The sequence below is a fragment of the Lipotes vexillifer genome, unplaced genomic scaffold (assembly GCF_000442215.2).
Source record: "Lipotes vexillifer unplaced genomic scaffold, Lipotes_vexillifer_v1.1 scaffold685, whole genome shotgun sequence".
Taxonomy (NCBI): domain Eukaryota; kingdom Metazoa; phylum Chordata; class Mammalia; order Artiodactyla; family Lipotidae; genus Lipotes; species Lipotes vexillifer.
Genome location: NW_006771436.1, coordinates 1489754 through 1511688, shown reverse-complemented (window position 1 = coordinate 1511688; position 21935 = coordinate 1489754). Strand labels below are relative to the sequence as shown.

General features: G+C 39.2%; 1 protein-coding gene across 5 annotated transcripts in view; it reads left to right on the top strand.

The window, feature by feature from the left end:
• DNM3 (dynamin 3) overlaps window positions 1–21935 on the top strand; it is a 599000-nt gene that overhangs the window by 237322 nt on the left and 339743 nt on the right. For all 5 annotated transcript variants that reach the window (XM_007446759.1, XM_007446762.1, XM_007446760.1 and 2 more), the window contains exons 11-12: window positions 14247–14333; window positions 19077–19147. In XM_007446759.1, coding sequence (XP_007446821.1) covers window positions 14247–14333; window positions 19077–19147 — 158 coding nt within the window. The remainder of the gene's footprint in view (window positions 1–14246; window positions 14334–19076; window positions 19148–21935) is intronic.

Genomic DNA, 21935 nt, shown 5'->3' with positions numbered 1-21935 from the left:
ATGTATTCCTGCTTTCACCAGTTAAGTGGTCTTCTTTCCAATGGCCAGTTGTGCTGTGTTTGTCCTCAAACCTGTTTAGCCAGTTTTCCTTCTTATTTTAATTATGTAGGTTAAGTGAAGAGTAAATAAATTGATCAAATGCAGGAAAGACTTTGAATTTCCATAAAAATCCAGCTTTGGAATGACTTAATAAAGATTAGCTACAAAAGCTTTGCAATTGATTACGTGTAGGTAGGACAAAGCTAAAAGTATATGGGGGGGGGGCGGTGATAAAAATCTAGATGGGCTCTGCATTCAGATGATTTCCCGAGTGTCTTTATGTTTCCCCTCCACTTTAAAGAAAGCAAAACTGGAAATCACAGATGAAGGATGTGGTTTATGTAAGACAGAAGACGCATAACTCCAATCAGCAGATCCATATGCAGAGAACAGGCCTTGGCCTCACATCAAAAGATTGGCACATGTGTGTACATTTATGTTTTAAGTTATATAAAGTGTTTATGGTATGTATGAATCTTTTTTTTTTTTTTATCACTTCCCATTGTATCCAGCTTACTGGAAAACCAACAGTTGGTGCCCATGGCATGGGACAAGACAGCTTCTTCCTGGACACTTTTTGGCTTTTATTCTTTGCTTTCCACCCTTTGAACCTCCTTTTCCATTAAGCTCTCTAGACCAGTGGTGGTTGTATATTTGTACTGTCTTCTCAAAACATTTTATATGTTGCCTTAAATAAAACCTAGCTTTCTCCCTGAGATTATTGTTTACCCTTCAGCTCCCTTCACTGAAGGATATTTATTGGCCCAAACTCAAAGAATCTAAGGGCCTGGATCAGGCATGACATTTGTGTACTTCTCCATTTGTGGCTTCCAAACATTATTCCTTCACCTTCCTATAAAAAGTCTTCCATTAAGGCCTGGGTGTTACCAGCTCTGCCACCCTTCTCTCTTCTATTCACTGTCACCATCAGGTCCTGGTCACTGCCTTGTATTCATCAAGATATTTAGAACTTGGCTTACATTTTTCCTCTGCATCCTAAATTCACCTTCAACTTGGATGACTTCAGTAGAGGTCAGGTCCAACACCCAGCAGCTGCTGCTCTTGGAGATCTTTGACTGCAGTGGTTCTCCATTCATTCCACACTAGCATCACACTCCTTGTGACCTCTTCCAGTCCCTGTCATGGTGGACAAATGTTCTACCAAAAGATTCTTCAGAAATTTAAAACTCTAAATCTAGGGTTTTCAGAGCACTGATTACCCCCTTCTACCCTCTTTTAGCTTTTAAGTCAGTTGGGAAATTAGTAGGAAAGCTTAAAAGAGAATTGAAATTTAGTATCTGCTTTGCTGCTGATAAATCTAGATTGGAAAACATGGCTGGGATTTTCTGCTGAAGTGGGAGCCTCCCAATACTTCCCCCAATTCCTCCCCCTCCCAGCCGTTAACTTGAGTCCCCAGTGGCAGAGAGAGTGAGATGTGCACCCAGAAGGAGCACAGCGTGTTTTGGCTAACCTCACACCTACGGGCCTCTACAGTGAGCAGTGATGGAGTGCGCCTGCTCCACGAAGCAGAGCTGTGAGCCAACACAGGTCAGGGGCTCACAGGTCTCCTTTTGTCTTCTCTTTTTTTTTTCTTTCCTGCGAGGTGACGAAAATGACAAGGGCTTCTCCCGTAGTACTTTCTCAAGAGAGAAGAAATGTTGGTGGAAGTTCCTACTTTATGAGTGAGGTGTGAAAGGTGCTGGGGAGGAGGAAGGGAGAGAGCAGTTCTTCTCTATACCTAAATTCTGCCACAGGGTCCAACCCTTCCAGCTCTCTCACTCCTTTACTCTCCCTATAACCAGTCTTTAAGCTCAAAGAGACCTTCAGACCTTTGGCTTCTTTTTTTTTTTTTCTTAGCTACCTGTCTCTTCCGGATTTTATTATATTTCCTGACCATTGTATCAGTCTGGGTCCAATCAGAAGAGAGAAACCACACAGCAGTTTGAACAGGGAACAGTTACTATAAAAATGTATTAAGGGCTTCCCCGGTGGCACAGTGGTTGAGAATCCACCTGCCAATGCAGGGAACATGGGTTCGATCCCTGGTCCGGGAAAATCCCACATGCTGCAGAGCAACTAAGCTTGTGTGCCACAACTACTGAGCCTGTGCTCTAGAGCCCGTGAGCCACAACTACTGAGCCCGCGTGCCACAACTACTGAAGCCCGCGTGCCTAGAGCCCGTGCTCCACAATGAGAGAAGCCACCTCAATGAGAAGCCCGCACACCGCAACGAAGAGTAGCCCCCGCTCGCTGCAACTAGAGAAAGCCTGTGCACAGCAACGAAGACCCAACATAGCCAAAAATAAATAAATAAATAAAATAAAATTTTTAAAAAATGTATTAACTATAACATGGGCTTAGAGGAATGAGGGATTGGCTAGTAAGAAGTTAAGAGAACAACTGAATATAGGGGTAGAAGCTGTAAGGAGCAGATGCTAAGGTACCACCTTTAGGGGAACATCCAGGAAAGAGGGCCCCTGACCAGGGCTAAGACTGGGACTTCCTTGAAGTGGGCCTGGATGTGGCTCACTGGGTGGCAGAAAAGTTGCCGTAGTGTCATGCTGCAGTGAAATCTGCCCTCTGTGCTGGGAGGGAAAGGGTGTCCATGGGGAGGTGTCTCCTTGGAGACACTCTGCTGCAAACTGTTCAAGGTGGGGACAGTGGCTGCCTTGTACTGCAGTAGCCTGCTTTAGTCTGCCTTTTCCTCCCTCAGTGTCTCTCCAGGCCCCGCCTCTCCTGACAAAACTTCACTTGGTGCCAGCCAGCAAAGGAAAAATACTTAGAGGGCCCAGGATTATTTTCACAGAGGGGGCAAGCAGGTTGAATTTGGAGCTGAGAGGCAATAAATTAACAAGCAGTACATTTACCTTTAACTTTCTGATCTGTTAACTTTAATTCCTCTTGGATTAACTTTGCCACCTGTTAAAACTCTAAGGCTGGTCGAATTTACTATTGGTCTTTTATCTCCCTTTCCCCCAGGTTGCTGAAGAGCTTGGAGACAACCCTCTATCTGTGTGGATTAGTGCCAGATAATGTACCCATTGTCTTCAGCATCTCATTAGTTAGTGACTTGCAGTGTTCTCCAGCATAGTGACGTCAAACTTTTAACACTCTTTTTAAGATGCTTTGCTCATCATTTTCAGTAATGATTTCACAGAGAGAACAGAGGCCATAAATGGGAACATCAATTTTGAGCCCCCAAACCTATGTGTATTCCCAGCCATGCCCATCCTTCTCTCTGTCTCTGTTGAAGTATTAATCCTGACCAGGGCTGGGCTTCTACTTGTACTCTCACCTACTTAAGGAACTTACTCTCTGGATTCCTCTGTTTCCTGAATCATCACCTTCTCCATCACATTTTAAAATAAGCCAATGTATAAATATATTTATGTCTCTCCTGACTTATAAGTAACAAAAACCTGTCTTCTGCCCTATTCCTCTCCTTTTCATCATGGCCAACCTTCTTGAGGAAAAAAGTAGTTTATGCTTGCTATATCTTTACTGTCTCATCTCCAGTTAATTCCTTAACCCTCTGAAGTTTGGCTTCCACCCACCACTCTATTGAAATAATTATGGTAAAGGTTAACCAGAGACTCGATTGCCAAATTGAAGGGACACTCTTGTTCCCGATATTGAATTCCACTCTCTTTTCTCTTTCTTGGATTCTCCTCCATCTTTCTCATGATTCTTCTTCCGTCTCCTTCAAGAGCGTATCCACATTTGCCTGCCTCTAAGCACTGGAGTCCCCCAGAACTTGCTCCTGGTTTCCTTCTCTTCTCTCTCCTTTCTCCCTGGCAGATCATATCTCCCATAGTTCAACTATCACTTAAAACATTGTTGATTCCCAAATCTATACCACCAGCTCAAGCTTCTTAACTGAAACTGTCTACTCTACAGTCTACTGCAACTACCTTCTCTTCTTACTTAAGGCTCTAAACAGTTTCTTCCCGCCCCCCCCCCCAAACTAAATTACTACAGTGATCTCCTAACTGATCTTAATTCTTCTAGACTGGTCATATTCAAATTCATCCTCCTCACTGTTGTCAAAATGGCCCTTCTAAAATACGCACAGATATTTTTTGCCTGTTCCCTCAAAATTACTCAGTGGGTCCTTATACCTTAAGAAAGTTCAAATCATTTGTGATTGTGTTTAGTTTTCACCATCTGATCCCTGAATAACTCTCCAGCTACATCCGTCATCACTTTTTGCTTGCTTCAGCCCTTCTAAGTGATTTGCACTATTCACAAAGATTTTTTGTGTCTTTAGTATTTGTACATGTGATTTTGTTTGTTTAGAGAGTCTCCTTAAGATACAGCTCAGTCATCGTTTTTCCTGAAGGGCCTCTGAGCCCTTTCTTGGTCTCCATCCTCACTCCCTTCTTAGTGCTTTAATTGTAACCCTGTGTTTACTCCTATCATAACAATTATGGTACTGCATTGAAATTTGTTTGTAATTTATTTGTTTAGGTGAATGCCTCCTCTTGCTGATGATAAGCTCCTTTTAAAAAAGAGCTGTCTTTTATCTTATCTTTGACACCTAACCCAATGACTAATCCTACATGAGACATTCTATAAATACTTATTAATAATTTAGATATTTTAAAGTTATCCTGATGGTAAAGAAATCTGTACTTGGTTTAAAAGGAATATTTTAATCACTCCTTTTTAAAAAAATTTTTATTTTATATTGGAGTATAGTTTCAGGTGTACAGCAAAGTGATTCAGTTATACATATATATGTATCTATTCTTTTTCAAATTCTTTTCCCATTTAGGTTATTGTGGAATATTGAGCAGAGTTTCCTGTGCTATACAGTAGGTCCTTGTTGGTTATCTACTTTAAGTATAATGGTGTGTACATGTCAATCCCAAACTCCCAATCTATCCCTCCCCCCAGTTCTTTTTCTGAGATCTTGGATCATCTTCACTATCATTACTCTGAATTCTTTTTCCAGTAGATTGCTTATCTCCACTTCACATGGTTGTTCTTCTGGGGTTTTATCTTGTTCCTTTATCTGGGACATATTCCTCTGCCGTCTCATTTTGTCTAACTTTCTGTGATTGCATTTTCTTTTCCACAGGCTGCAGGATTGTAGTTCTTCTTGCTTCTGCCGTCTGCCCTCTGGTGGATGAAGCTGTCTAAGAGGCTTGTGCAGGCTTCCTGATAGGAGGGACTGGTTCCTGCCCACTGGTGCGTGGAGCTGGGTCTTCTCCCTCTGGTGGGCAGGGCTGTGCTCAGGAAGACTTTAAGCAGCCTGTCTGCTGATGGGTGGGGCTGTGTTCCTGCCCTGTTGGTTGTTTGGCCTGAGGCGTTCCAGCACTGTTGGGAGGGGATAGGTCTTGGGGAGGAAGTGGCAGCCTCCAAGTGGGCTCACACCAATGGGTACTCACCAGAACTGCTGCCACCAGTGTCTTTGTCCCTGTAGTGAGCCACAGCCACCCTCTACCTCCGTAGGAGACCCTCCAATATTAGCAGGTAGGTCTGGCCCAGTCTCTTATGAGGTCACTGCTTTTTTCCCCTGGGTCCTGGTGCGCATGAGACCTTGTGCGCACCTTCCAAGAGTGGAGTTTCTGTTTCCCCCAGTCCTGTGGAATTCCTGTGATCAAACCCTGCTGGCCTTCAAAGCCAGATTCTCTGGGGGCTCCTCCTCCCATTGCCAGACCCCCAGGCTAGGAGGCCTGACATGGGGCTCAGGACTTTCACTCCTGTGGGAGAACTTCTGTGGTATAATTATTTTCCAGTTTGTGGGTCGCCCACCCAACGGGTATGGAATTTGATTTTATCGCTATTGCGCCCCTCCTACCGTCTCATTGTGGCTTCTTCTTTGTCTTTGGATGTAGGATAACTTTTTTGGTAGTTTTCAGCTTTTTTTTTTTTTGTCAATGGTTGTTCAATAGTTAGTTGTGTTTTTTAAGAAGGGGTGAGCTCATGTCCTTCTACTCCACCATCTTGCCACTTCCTCTAGTCACTCCTTTTAAAATGGTAAAATTTGGACAGGTTTTCTTTCAAGTATCCTTTTCCTTTTTCCTCAATTTGATGTTCTTGATATTTGGCCTTATTATGTCTACCTTCAATTTTTTTTTTTAACCTTAAAACTGGTCTAATTAAAGTCTTTTTAAAGCAAAATAATCCTAATTAAAGTTGAGTATGCCAGGACTTAATTATTTGACCCCTTTTGAACACAACCCATAGATAAGGTGACCATATAATTTATTGTCCAACACAGATTTGAGATTAAAAGGGGGAGCTATCAATACTTTCACTGGAATAGTATGAGTAAACCAAGACTGCTCCAGGCAATCTGAAATGTATAGTTACTCTCACTGTATTGTGAATATATATATATATATATATATATATATATATATAAGAATATATATGAATATATATATATAAACTTAAAACAATATTTTCACTTACAATTGCTCATGTTGAATTTCTTATGTGTAAAATACTTAACTTTTCCTTAAGCCACATAAATAAACATCAGTGAAACACATGGGATTTATGTGTGTTCAGATAACAAGGCACAAAGCTAACCTGGGGGAATGCACTTCTTCTCACATGTTTTCTCACTGTGGTCTCTGGGGCACTGGAGGACAAGACAGGGACATTAGAGTTTTATGAGCTATTTGGCTTCACTCCAGGGACATCTCAACTTTGGAATTTTTCTGGTGGGCATCATCTTTCAGCTGCTTTTCTCTACTGCCTCTTCTCCAGTGCTTCATTGCAGGGTCCTGAGCTTTTTTGCAGGAAGCACTGAGAGGAACATCTTGTTTTTTTAACCACAGTTTAGCAACTGTGCCATTTATTGGCCTCTTGGGAAGCCACATTCTTGGATCACCATCATACCAATTAATTGATTTTTTTCCCCCTGCTTAGAAAAAAGAAAAAAACGCTTTGCAAGGAAATGAAAAAGATACATTAGTTGGTTGTTAGAAACACTGGGAAAGATTTTTCATTAAAAAGTGCTGTTAGAAGAAATGCTGAGTTTTGTGGCATGTTAGGTAAGTAGATATCTGACCCTGAATACATATAACTAAGCAGTGAATCCAAAGACCTTACCACAGCTTTCAAGGCCCTGCATGATCTTGCTCCTTTTCATTTCTAAACTCCTCCCCATCTCCCTCCCCACAGTCCACTCCAGCTACACTGGTTTCCTTGTTTCTTCAACAGGTCAAGGAGATGTGGTGCAGGCCTTTGCATTTCTCATTCTCAGTGTTGGAAATGCTCTGCCTCGAGATATCTGCATGGGTCACATCCTAGCTTCTTTCAGGTCTTTGCTCAAATGCCACATAATCAGAGTCTTCCTCTGACAGGAAATTATTATTTTCTATCAGCAATTGCACATGCTTCCTTCGAACACACACACACACACACACACACACACACTCATACCATTCTTCATCTACTTACCAAATTTGTTTTTCTTTGTGGCACATACGACCACATGAATTATACTACATATGTCTTTTATTTTTGTTGTGATTGTTGGACAGTAAAGGGACTTGAAGAATGTAAGCTCCATGAGAGTAGGGACTTGGTTTGTTAAGCTCATTACTCTATTTATAACCCCTGAACATCCAGGTTTTCAATAATAATTATTGAATGAATAATTGAATACATGAATCATGTCTCATTGACTTGGCAGGTGATTTTCCGTTTGGCTGAAGTAGTCACTTGAGTAACTTCTATGAAAGCTTGTAGGATGAAAGAGAATAACTACAAAGCATCATGCTCAAATAGGATTTTCTTTTAGGTCTGGATAGATCTGCTCTGGTTTTCACTGTGTACATAAAGATTTGCATTTCATATCTTCTAATGGCTGGCTGTCCAGTCAAACACTCTGTGCTGTGCTTCTCATCCAGCAGATGCCTCATGTAATGGGCCATGGTACTCAGGTTTCAAATCAGGATGAGTATTAAAGTTTGAATCATTTGTTGGGTTTTATATGAAATTCAGTCCTGGGACTTGACTAAAATTCAAGAGATAGTAATCTCACCTTTTAATCTCACAATTCGTTAAAGGATTCATGATCTTTGCAATTCTTAATTTATAATTTACCCTGGCCCCTGCTTTTCCTCTTACTTTCTGCATGATTTTTCTTGTTCCATTTTAACTGCTTAATAATGTTTACCAGAGATAAATGTGCAAAGAGTGGTGATGTAAACCTGGTTATTGTCTTCAGGTATTGTTTTGACCCAGCACCAATGCCCTCCTGCCCTCCTGTTTGGATGTTTTCTGATTACTTAATGAGATTATGGCTCTTCTGACTACCTTTCAGCTTTATTTCACTTAAGGTTGGGCTTTTTCTTTTAATTCCTTAGCATCTGGTAAATAACACTAGCATTCTCTTCATTTCTTTGTTTAGAAGAAATAATAAGGTCAGATATGTAATGGAGAACATATCAACTTACCATATATGTTCTCCCTTCACAGAGCTCACCATTCCTCCCATCATTTGTAGAAAATATTTGAGGTTTGGGATTTGCCCACTTGGAGAAGGAGGACTAACAGTATTTCTTTCTCTCTGACTACTTTACCCAAGGCCACCCGGGTGGGATCTGGCATCCTTCCCCTTTTTACCAACTTCACTTAGATCTTCCTAGACTTCTTATATGCCACTCCTAAAACATAGAATCCTCAATAAAGAATTTTCCCACTTACGCTTGTGAAGTTTCCTGACCTGTTTTACTAGAATTGTTTCTCATTTTTGATCACTTTTGTAAATGTGAATACTTCTGTTTTTCCTTTTTTTCATAACAAATGTGTTGTGCCCAAATAAATATTCTCTCATCTCCTGAATAAATCCACCATTATGCTACACACAAATTAAAAATCACTAGGGGTTTTAAGGGCAGATTTTTTTTTTTTTTTCGGTACGCGGGTCTCTCACTGCTGTGGCCTCTCCCGTTGCGGAGCACAGGCTCCGGACGCGCAGGCTCAGTGGCCATGGCTCACGGGCCCAGCTGCTCCGCGGCATGTGGGATCTTCCCGGACCGGGACACGAACCCGTGTCCCCTGCATCGGCAGGCGGACTCCAAACGACTGCGCCACCAGGGAAGCCCTAAGGGCAGATTTTAATTCACATAAATAGAATAAAATTATTGCATGCTTTTATAAGCAGTGAAATCATTATGGCTACCGAGTTTGTAGTGCATGGCCAACACTGGATGGTTTATAGCATTTTGATCAAAATAGAGCCCATATCTTTAGGTCAGCCAAACCATCAACTCAAATCATGCACATGAAAGAAATTTTATTCTGGTTTTGGTTCATTTTCTCAGTGGTGTTTGCAATGGAACTGTGAACAGATGGTTACCTAAGAAGCTGAGTCTTTGCTTAAGGCATTGAACTAGTTACTCTTCAAGGTATAGAATCTTGCCTGGCCTTGTGCCTGTTCCAAGAGAAACCTAATAGTATGGCTCTCATGATCGGATTAATCAATGGTTAATACATTTTGTAAGTCTATAATTTATTTTTATTGAGTAGAAATGTCTTTCAAGTGATTTTTTTTCCTCTAGGGAAAAATGTGCTCCATGCTTAAAATTAAATTTTTATATTGACGTCCCATCAAAATAATTAAACACTACCCTAAATAATACTTAAAATATTGGATCTTATTAAAGCATGTTTTTGTATTTAAAAAAATGATGGTGCTACTTTGTCTCAAAACAAGTATAAAGTTTTCTCTTAGAATTATATATTTAAAGTTTTGATTCCTAAATACATTATATTGTATTATTACTCCATTTAATCTTCCTTATTATTTAAGAATATTCAACATAATTTTAACATAAGCTATTTAGAAGTAATTTATCATTTAATAGATGTTCAACTTCGTCTGGAAACTTTGCTGTCATTGTTTAAGCGTCAAATCTTCTGAGGCCTTCTCAGAGCAGGTTTAGCCACTTACTTCTTTGTGTTTCTCCTTGATTTTTGTGAAATATTTCTCTCGCATTACAATTTATCTGTATAGTCAACCTGCCACTCAAGACTGTGAGGTTTCCAATATCAGGTGCTTTGACATAAACTGAGCTCAGAGCTGGCCTATAGTGGTGCCCAAAGAATGTTTGTTAAATGAATGACTGATGTGAAATAAATTTAAGAATATAAAATTATTATATCCAATAGCAAAGCCTTAATTCCTTGAGCCTGTATAAATCAATTTGCAGAATATTTAAATAATTAATAGAAGAATAAAAATCTAATGATGGTGATTTCTAGGTCAATATTATTTTGGCACACATGATTAAAATTTTGATGACTTTGACAAAAAATTGTGTTCTTACAATGGTAAGCTTTTAGTTCAACATCCAGAGCAAAAGAGATTGAAAATTACAATGACTTAAGTGGTTGAGAAAACTGATTGCACCTTAAGTAAGAGACGTAGAAGAGAGGCAATGAATTGAAGTGAGCAATCAGCTGAGTATCTGTTAAAGCTAAGTAGAATGTCATGCAACCTGAGCTGAATGAGGTAATGAAATGAGTGGCAGAAAGCCTACTCAGAAGTCATTCTGAATGTCAGTAGGACTTTTTTTTTTGCCTTCTTCCTATATGTATTATGAAGAATTGGGACTGGAGCATTACACTTGGGAGCCAGCAATTAAAACCATCATTTTGATTTTTATACTCCCACAACATTTTTTACACTCCTACCAACCTTTTAAGATCAACCAATTAGAAACTGTACTGGCTTCATTACTGCCTTTCAGTAATGCCTAGATCTTTCCTGCTTACTGTCCCCTTCAATATTTCTCTGAGGGCAGTTCTTCTAGTGTATTCTCTTTCCATTTTATCCCACTTAGAATTTAGGCTCATTTACATCCAGTTTTCTCAGTTGTAGATACAAAAATATGGCTCTGGCGGGTTCCTTTCCTGATGAAATTGAGCTTGGAAAGATCAGGAGGTACACACACAAAAAATCAATCCTCCTGCCTAGCAGTAGATTGGAGGGTTCTTAGATGTTTCTACTTCATGGGATGCTCTTATCATTTTGGCCTTTCCTTGACTTATTGATGTCTGCATACTAGTCTGTGGTCCTTCAGCTATCAAGTATTTAGTTTCTGAATAAATATTTATATTGCCACTCTTTGGTGTTTTAGAAATAATCTGCTATAATCCATTTTCTAAATGCTATTGCCATCCCCATCCTATTTAGTAGACCGCTATTGCTTATGTAGTCACTTCTCTGCAGGAGTGTGGTTCTACGTTAGTGTGGCTATCATCAAAAGCAAGTATGCAATGTTAGCTTGGGGTACTCTCTGAGTGCAGAGGAGGAACAATTGCTCTGGTGGCCTAGTGCAGGCTAGTGGTTTGTGCCGGATGTGCCACCTAGTTTTGCATTAGTCAAGAAGAAGGACAAGTATTCATCAGCTATCCCTTCCATACTTAGAGACTTTTTATAGGCCTTACGAAAAATAACTTGCAGTATTCTCAGAGTATAAAACGGCTTCCGGAATGATAGAACTGTCCCCAAAGAATGTTTCCAAAACTCAAAATGGAAGCTTCATTTGTGTCTTCAAGTTATTTATGAAGTAAGCACCTAAATGAGCACAGATCTCAGGATTCAGCTAGGAGTCTCAGTAAGGGGGTGATGGTTTGGTGATCTCATGAACAGACACTGGGCTGTGAATTTTGAGGTGACCAAGGCAGCCAGGTTTCTATGCTCTAATGATGTTGTTATAAAAGTACTCTAGGACTTCCCTGGTGGTGCAGTGGTTAAGAATCCGCCTGCCAATGCAGGGACACAGGTTAGAGCCCTGGCCCGGGAGGATCCCACATGCCGTAGAGCAACTAAGCCCGTGCGCCATAACTACGGAGCCTGTGCTCTAGAGCCCGCGAGCCACAAGTACTGAGCCCGTGTGCCACAACTACCAAAGCCCGAGCGCCTAGAGCCCGTGCTCCGCAACAAGAGAAGCCACTGCAATGAGAAGCCTGTGCACCACAACGAAGAGTAGCCCCCTCTAGCCACAACTAGAGAAAGCCCACACACAGCGACGAAGACCCAATGTAGCCAAAAATTTTTTTAAAAAGTATGTTCGTTGTGGAAAAATGTGAAAAATGCAGACATGTATATAGAAAAAAATTAAAATTATGCATAAGCCCATCATTCAAAGAGGTTGTTGCTATTAACATTTTGTAGTATTTGTGCAGATTCTTTTCTGTGCACAGACAGCAGACTTACAGCATTAGGTGATTTAACATTTATATGTGATGTGTAATCACAGTGGTTCCATGAAGTAGTGCAGTTTGTTGTCTTGCTAAGACACTGATGTGCATCATGCATGCTATAAAGTAGGTGCGCACAGTGACTCCAGTGACCATGGAGCAATCACATCTCAGGGAGGCCTAGCATACAAGTTAGGGGAAATATGTGCTACAGTATTACTCAAGAATTTTGGAGTTTTTAAGGTCTTTGGCTATATCCTCAAAGAGTATCAAGTGTATATGGTAGCCTGTGACTATGAGTGTGTGTATATGCTTGTGTGTAATCACATTTTATATTTAGTAGCCTGATTTTCTTCACCCAGTGTCATAGACACTTTAGCATGTTATTAGATATTATTTATAAATTAGATAGTATTATATCAAATATTAGCTATATTTGGAATGGCTTATTACATCCCATTAGTGGGTCTACCTTAATTTATTTAACATCATTGGATACTTAGGTGGCTTATAGAGTTATGTCTATTTGTCTTATTGTTGCTATTACAAGTAACGCTGTGATGAATTTCCTTATTACTTTAGCTCAGAATTCCATGAAGTAATTAGACTGACGTGTGTGTGTCTTTAAAATTTTTGAAACATATTGCCAAATTGCTTAACAGAAAGATTATTCTCATTGACGTCCCTTCAGCAAGTTTAAACTGTGCTAGTCTCAGTACACCTTCACCTGCATTAAGTCTTATAAAAATGATTATAGTAACTTGGCAACATAGTAGTTATTATCTTTCTTTGTATTACTCTGTGCAGTTTAATATCTTATTGGCCATTAAATTTCTTTTTAAATTAAATCGCGTTTTTTGCCTGTTTTTATGTGAGATATTAGTGTTAATCTTATTGCAAGTGCTTTTTATAATAAATGGAATTCATCTTTGCCTGTCATAAACCATGAATTTTCCCACTTTTTTTCCATTTCTATTGCTGTCATCCTTGTCCAAGTCCCATTATTTTCCGTCTGAATTGCTTCAGAAGCCAACATTCCTAACAGGTGTACAAGGATCAAGCCCCTGTTTACCATTCTAGCTTTGCCTAAAGACCATCCCCTTGCTCTCTGCACTGACCTTCCTTTACTTCCTTGACCACTCATTGTCCCTGTCCTCTCCTGTGCTTGGCAAGCCCCATTCTCCCCACAAACTGTTCCACACAACTTTACCCGACTAAGCCCCATTTTTAGGTTAGGCTTCCTTGAACATCCTTGTATTGATAGCATCCTTTTCTTTTTCTTCCTTACACTGAAAACAACTATAATTCATTAATTTTTGCAAACTAAATTTTGGACAATTACCTGCATAATTGAGATGGGATAAGTGATTGACATGCATTATTTCTGTAGTTTTGCCAAAAATATGTATATAAAAACACATCTGTTAGGGTAGAATTTTAAAAAATGATCTCTGTGGTTCATGGAATGTGAATCATCCTCAAAGAGTGATGGACAAGACCAGGAACTCTGGAGTCTGAGGGCTTGGGTAGGAATCCTGGACCCACTGATTTTGAACTGTGTAGTCTGGGGCAAGTTACTTAACCTCTCTGCACTTTGCTTTCCTCCTCTGTAAAATGGGGTTAATAATCGGATCTGTCTTTTATGATTGTTGTGAATTTCGAATGAAGTAATTCATGTGGTGCTTAGCACACAACCTGGAACATGGTAAGTGCTCTGTAAATGTTAGTCATTTTCCTCCTCATTTCTGTCTTCTTCATCTTTGAACTTTATTAAGTGCTAACTCTGTACAGCATAGAGCTAGATGGTATCTGGGTTTCTGTTTTCTTTTCAGGGAATTTCTCTGCTGATTTTGAAGTGCTTCTTCTCAGATAATGTAGTAACTTCTGATTGTAGTTTGTGCAGCCATTCTTCTTTAGGATATTTTATTTCTGCTTCCAGAATGGTAATGCATGTCTTCTGGAATACAACATAACTTATTTTTGTTTTGCAGTATAAATATTTGAGTATTAACACTCAGATCTGTTTTTCTTGACAGCTGGCAAACTTCCCCAGACTCTGCGAGGAAACGGAAAGGATTGTTGCTAACCACATTCGTGAGCGAGAAGGGAAGACAAAGGACCAGGTGAGGAGAGGCCTTCCCTGGTGGGCAGGGTCCTTGTGGGAAGTGGAAGATCTCTCCAGGGTTGTTTGGTCTCCAACAGTTGGCGTATCCCTGAATGGAAAAAAAAAGAGCTGAGAACACCACCACATATGTTTATTTTTACTTATTTATGAATTTTATACATGTGTTGCTATACTAACATCTTGCATATGTTAAAAATATAAACATATATAAAGACCTTAGAAGGATAACATTTAAAAAGCAGTAATAGGAGTTCCATTATTTTTTTCAACACTTCATGAATCATCATGTGTACCCTTAGCATGTACACACCCCACTTTGAAAACCACTAATCTGGAAACATATCACATATTTTCTTTAAGATAGGGCCCACAGATGGGCACCAGGATATTCATAAATTGCTGAAATGTTTTGCAAAATGTTTAGTGTTTTTATTTTTTTTCCTGAGGAGAATGGATAAAGCTATTCATCAGCTTATCCATGGAACCTGTGACTAAAAAAATAAAAAACATTTAAGAACAGCTCTTTTAAGCATTTCTAACTATTTTGTAAATACACATGGTTTGTAAGGAGTGGCTTTGAAATTGTCTTCGAATCTTGGCTAACTACGAATGAACGATTATTTTCAAGTGAGGATAATTCATTGAAAAAAGTTAAGGACTACGTGAAAATAATTAAAGCTTCTTAAATTTAGGTGAATGTTTTCTTAGTTACTTATAAAACATTATAATGGGAAACACAAAGGTTTTCAGATGCTCTTCAGTTCTAGGACACAGCTGCGAGTGTGACAGCACGGAGAGGACACTGGACTGAAGCCATGTGTTCACCACAGAGTAACAGCATGTTCTTGAGCAAATCACTTCTCAGGACTTTTTTTTCTCGTGTACAATGTTGAAATGTTGGTCTATATGATCTCTGAAGTCCTCTATAAGTTAGAATTCCAAGATTTTGTGGTTCTTAGGTGAATTGGAAAGAAGGAGAGAAAGAACTGGGGAAAAGGAGGAAGGCAGAATAGGAGAGAGAGAGGTAGAGACAAACCACAGGGAGAGAGACATATGCAACATGTGTTAGAGGGTGCTGTAGGGTTGGGGTGGGCGTGGAAGGAGAAAGCGAAGAGACGGAGGGATGGAGGCCCGGCAGGTTGGGATATTTGTGAGTGACTCTGGTAACAACCTGCTGCTCTCTGCTCGAGCTTTGGGATTCATTGCTGCCACTTTTTTTTTTTTGCTGTACGCGGGCCTCTCACTGTTGTGGCCTCTCCCGTTGCTGAGCACAGGCTCCGGACGCGCAGGCTCAGCGGCCGTGGCTCATGGGCCCAGCCGCTCTGCGGCATGTGAGATCTTCCCGGACCGGGGCACGAACCCATGTCCCCTGCATCGGCAGGTGGACTCTCAACCACTGCGCCACCAGGGAAGCCCTATCATCGCGTTTTGAAAGTTAATTAACGATTATTCATAGTTTTCACTTATTTTGCAACTTTCTCACTCTTGGAGTAGTCACAATAGCCAAAAGTGGAAAAAATAGGCTTTGACTTAGTAGAGATAAACAAATCAATGTTAACTCATGAGCCAGTGAAGTCAAGCTTGGGTCAAGGTATACAACCCGAGACCAGAAGTTCCCCCACACACCTAATGTCATGGCTCCTGCTGGACCAAGAAAACGAGTTCTGTTATCAACTGTACTCCTGACCTTAAGTAACTAAGATAACCGTTTTAATTTGTGTCTTTATTCTATGAAGTTCAAATGATATTACATTCTACTTAACTCTTAGGGATCCTGTGTAAAAACAGTATTGAGGAAAAGGTTGTACAATTCTTATCTTAATTATCTTTGTGTTCATATCTAAATCAGTTAACTTCTTCATGTTTCATGTTTCAGAGTTTTTGTTTTACTGAAATGACACTCAAATTTTTCATTGTCATTAAGATTGTGGGCTCCAGGGACTTCCTGGTGGTCCAGTGGTAAAGAATCCGCCTTCCAATGCAGGGGACGTGGGTTCCACGCACCGTAATGAAAGATCCCACATACCTCAACGAAGATCCCATGTGCTGCAACTAAGATCCGATGCAGCCAAAAAAATTATTAAAAAAAAAAAGAAAAAAGATTGTGGGCTCTGGGTTCAGACTGCCTGAGTTCGAATCCAAGCTCTATCATTTACTTTCTGTGTAAATGAACAAGTTATTTATTACTTTTACACTTCAGTTTCCTCATCTGAAAGTGGAATAATAATGGTAGTTAACTCACAGGTATTTTGTGAGGATGGAATGAAGTAATCCAGATATAGCTCTTAGTTCTTCATTAATTTTGGTTGTTTTTGTTATTCCTAAAGAGCTATGACACATAGTAGACATGAGAAAGAATTAATTGCCTTTTCTGATTTCAAGGGAGACTGTCTTCCATCTGTACCTCTGATGTAGTGATTAATTCATTCCCCAAGTGGGAGTTAAGGGAGGGAGCGAGCATCTCTCTCCTAAGTGACCATCTCAGGTGGCCTGGTTTGACAGTTAATCAACTGCCTAAAGAAGCTGGTGCCTGCCACTGCTAATATTGACCTGTGTGGCGTAGTAAAAACATGCATGTTTTTGGTAACATGAACATGTCAGTTTGCATAGATTTCACATTTGAGTTCTGAACTCCGTGCTGCTTTAGGCCATATGGTACTTCTGAAGTCGCTGGTCAGAGAGTGACCCATTTCCTTAGACCTCTGTGCCAGTACTGCTTTGAGGTATTCTTGCAGTTTTTTTTAAAAAATGGAATTATTACCAACCTCTGCTCTGGAAACTTTGTGTGTGGGGGAAATTCTTCAGAATTAAAAATATGAAAAACCATAAATCTCTCTGAACGTTTTTCTAAAACAAAGGTTTTTTGAGATTTTTTGAGCTTCAGTGTGTGCCTGCTGTTATTCCAGGTGCTTCCATACATGTAATTGCATGTTGAAATGGTTGGCTTTGTGGGTGATTACTGCTACCAGGGGTAGCTTTACATTTCTTCAACTAAATTTTCAATAACTGTGGGTGAGAAAAGCAGTGAGAGAGAGTGAAAAAAAGAGAAAAAATGTACTTTTTTCCTTTTCATCCCCCACATGCGACCTGGCTCTTTTCCTAGGATGAAAACAGACTCCCAGTTTCCAGGAATATGAATGAGAACAGCCATGGTTGTTATTTTTCTTCCACTTTTCCCCTGTACTGCAGTCCAAGTTAATGTTTGTGAACGTCCAAGATATTCACGACAACCTTTGGCAATGTTGAGGGTTATGTAGATATGTTGCTCTTTATGGTGACAACTACTAATTTGTGCTTAAATATTATGGTTTATTGATCCAAACTCCTAGCCAAATGGATTTGGGGTATAAAATTTAATAGAATCTGGATTTATTGTAGGGAGAATAGTGGCAATGCCACAGATAATCTAATAGTGATGACTCCTCCTAACTCTTCAGTTTTCTTCATTAAGAGAAGAAAAAAACTATTATCTGATGATATGAAAGTTTTTCATACAAGTATGATATTGTTGACCCAGTTAGTGCCTGGGCATTGACTTTATGTTGGTAGTGGGTATGGGTTTGGGGTGATTTAGTCTTTTTTTCGGTAGGGCTCCTTGGGGCTCACAGCAAGATTTGGTCAGATGACCAGCTGAGATTAGCCACAAAATCAAAGCCTCAGAGACCATAGCATTGGGTAATGAATGAGAAACAATAATACTTGGCCGTGTACTAATTATATGGGAATAAATTTCTCCCTTTAAAATAAACTATTCTTCAAGACTGGTAGATAGTCATAGAATTTACAGCCACAAATATTTCTCAGGCACCTGTTGTGTGTATCATGCTAGGTTCTGGGGATAAAGTGGTGAACAAAATAAATATAATCTCTGCTTCCATGGAGCTTACAGTCTTGCAGGGAAGCAAAACATCAAACAAAATATAATATAAATAATTAATTACATTTGTGATAAACACCACAAAGAAAAAGTATAGGGTATAATACATAAAAATATTATCATGATATATAGACTATATGAGAGTAATAGCATGATCCAACTTGGTCTTGGGTGAGGGTGTGGGGTGAGGATCAGGGAAGGCTTTCCTGAGGACGCACCTCCTGGGGGGCATTATATAGACTGTGCCAATGAACTGTTACCACGAATGCTTGGATGCACTCAGATTTCACCTTCAGTGAAGCCTATTGATCTCAAGGAGGCTTTCTATTTATTTGTATATAGCCTTTTTGAGTTGGTTGATGAGATACTTCTCCTACTTGCCTACAGGGAGCTTAAAGAGACAGAAAGAGGAAAAACAAGAGGTGATATTGCTATTTTGTGGCTAACAACATATAATGTCTACAGGAACAGGAAGCTCTAAGCAGCTCCTCCATGGCCTTCGTGCCACATGTATTTTTATACATGCGTCCTTTTGAACATTACACCTACGTTTTAGAGGAATAGAATAATTCTAGGTTCTGTGTTAAGTTGGCTCTGTGTTAAGTAAGCATGTTAAGTACATGCTTATAAACTATAATGCTGTTGTCTTCATGTGGGACTCATACTTTTCACATAGATCTTTTGTTTCTGAGTTTAGAGTAAAAATGAGAGTCTAATGAAAAAAGTTAATGCAACTTTTCATTCTAACTGAAGCATCCTTTTTAAAATTAAATAAAGATAAATGATTTGTAGGCTATTACCGAATTTAGTGTTTGAGAATATTTAAGATGGGTTTTCACTGAAGTGATTCTCTTGGACTTATAGGTACTGCTGTTGATCGACATCCAAGTCTCCTACATCAACACCAACCACGAAGATTTCATTGGCTTCGCAAAGTACGTGATTGTCGCATGCATTCCTCCTGCTGGTTTGTCTCAAATACACATGTGAATTTCTACAACAACCCCAGCATTCTGTGTCAGGATTAACTCTGAGTCAACCTACTGAGGAGATCTGAGCCTCGTGGCCATGGGGCCATTTTCTCTGAATAAAGGAGTTGGCTTCTTTATTGTGCAGCATGTGAAATCATATGTAGCTCAGATACTCCTTATTTTTGGATGATGATCTGCAGTTTGTACTTGAGCTCCCATAGATAAGCAGTAACAGATGCACATTTAAAATACGTTAGGGAACAATTTCTCACATAAATTTGAAATATCAAGTGCAATTCACAGGATACAAGCTATTTGACCATCCCTAAACCCGACTTTAGTGGCCTATTTTTTAAAAAAGCTGTCCTTTGTGAACTTAGATGTAATCTTTTTGGATGAACATTCTCTTTTCTATGAAGTATATATACTTTATATAAGCTTGTCTATATATTGCTATTCTATCATACATGTGTTCTGTTATATTCTAATATTCTGTTGCTATATTCACAGATATTGTCAGGTAAACATTATGCTTAAGTATTCAAGGTTGGTTATTTATTGTGTGACATTTTCAAGACCCTGAATTTACCATTTTTTCCTGCCCTTTAGTGGAATCAGTTTTTTATTGCTTTTAAAGAATCTTGATTCTAACTCTAAAATATACCTGTGGCATGTAAGTGGTTCAAACCTCAAGTATATAAAATATAGTTTATTTTATATAAAAAATAAGGTAAAGAGGCCTATGTACTGTTACTTTACTATGTATTCAAGAATAGGGACAAATAAAAAATGAGACACAAGAAAATGTAAAACTAGACTGACTTAGTTTTACATTTTGACTTAGAAGGAACAGATATCTAGATCATGTGATCTAAACTAAACAGTGGCCTGAGGAATTTATAGGCATATTTTAGAGAGGAAAGTCCCAGTTATTCAACAGAAAATTGTCTCATTCTGAACATAGCCTAACCAACAGTTATTACTACTCCAGCAGTTATTACTACTGTGTGGTACACTAGTTTTTGGTTTTGGTACATTAGTTTTTTCAACCGTTTTCTGTCTGTGACTTATGTGTAAAATTGTTAGAACTCAGTGATTAATATGTTCCTTTAGACAGTTGTCTTTTTTAGCCACACTGCCTGCTCCAACTTCTAGATAGGGATTTACTCCACAGCCCTTTCACACAGACCTGCTCCCCTGTCTTCTAGCCCCCATGGCTCTCATCATCTGTTCTGCTCATTTCCCTCTGCAAAATCACCAGTGGCAAGAAACCTAGACTCTGATGTGTCTTCTTGTCCCTAGGCCTGAGAATTTCTACCTGGTATTCTGTGTAGTCAGTGAAATCCTTGTGGCCTGTTCCGAGCTCTGCTCTAGTTGCTATGGGGGAAAGAAAAAGAAAAGGAAAAAATATTGTCTTTTAGGAGCTTGCCTAATAATTGAAAAGTATAGAGAAATGCAGGTAAAAATTTAAACTGATGTATTCTCCATTTACTTCACTTGCTTCTTTGAGGAACTTAAAAGAAAAAGAAATCCTTGAGTCATTTGAAATAACCAGGAATACTGCCTTTCATGTTGACTTTTATTGGTTACAAATGCCAGTTCGATTTTTGTAAAAATGTAGCAGATGCAGATATAAACTTGACACCATAACTTAAAAGTGAAAAGGATATTGCAGCACTGTCCTGTTATGGTATCCTGATTCAAGGAGGAAACAGAGAAAAAAATCATAATCAGTATGGACAGATTCAAGTTTTGAACATGTTTTTTAACCAGCACTAAATTTGAATTTCACTCCTATACTCTGCTTGAAACATTTTCCCCCTAGATTATCCTTTTACTTATTTTTAAAGATAAATGGTCCAGAGTTTATGTTCTCCAGTAAATTTTAATATTTTCTACCTCAGAAACTGTTGAACTAAAGTATTATGTTGACTAGGTTTTCAAAGGCGTATAATTTTGCAAATGAAAATACTTCAATTACAGCCTTTTGGTACAGTCTCTCTGTAATCCAGGTGACAGTCCCATTTTTCCAGCAGTGAGATAGATTGTGAACCTTTATGATGCTAGGGGACTAAAAGGAATCATTGTTCAAACTGCTTTAGAAACCCAGCAACTTTGCACGTTTCTCATCTAATTTAAACTGCACACCTAAACTTCCTTTTGAAGGACTGGTCTGGGAGTCAACAGTCTGAATTCTTTTTCCAGGGTTTGCCACTGATGAGTTTTGGGTTTTGGCCACTTAGTCTCTCTGTATCTCAGTTTATTGCTCTGTCAAGTGGAATAATAAAAAATCCCTGTCTTGTATACTTTTCAGGATTGTTGGAAGATCAAATTAATGAAGTTATGTGAAAGTGCCTTTGAAAATTGTGGTGCAGTCTGTAAAAGTGAGAAAGTACCATATGTACACACTCATACACACACACACACACACACACACACAGAGGAACTTGATTCTATGAGATGTACCATTTTACTTCATCTATGATGTTTTTAATGACTGGAGTATGATTGCCACTGAAAGACTTTTTTAGTTGCTGATGTTATCTCCAAATGTAATATTTTGCACTGAGACTCAGAGGTAAATGTTCTTTCTGTTTGTATGCTGAGTTGGAGTGCATTTCAATTTGACATGGGATAATTATGATGATGAAGAAATGTTCATTTCAAAATCACTTTGAGGAGTTGTGGTATTTTTTGTGCTTTTAAAAATTAAAAAAATATGGTTGTAGCTATAAATTTTGAAGTTGGCAGG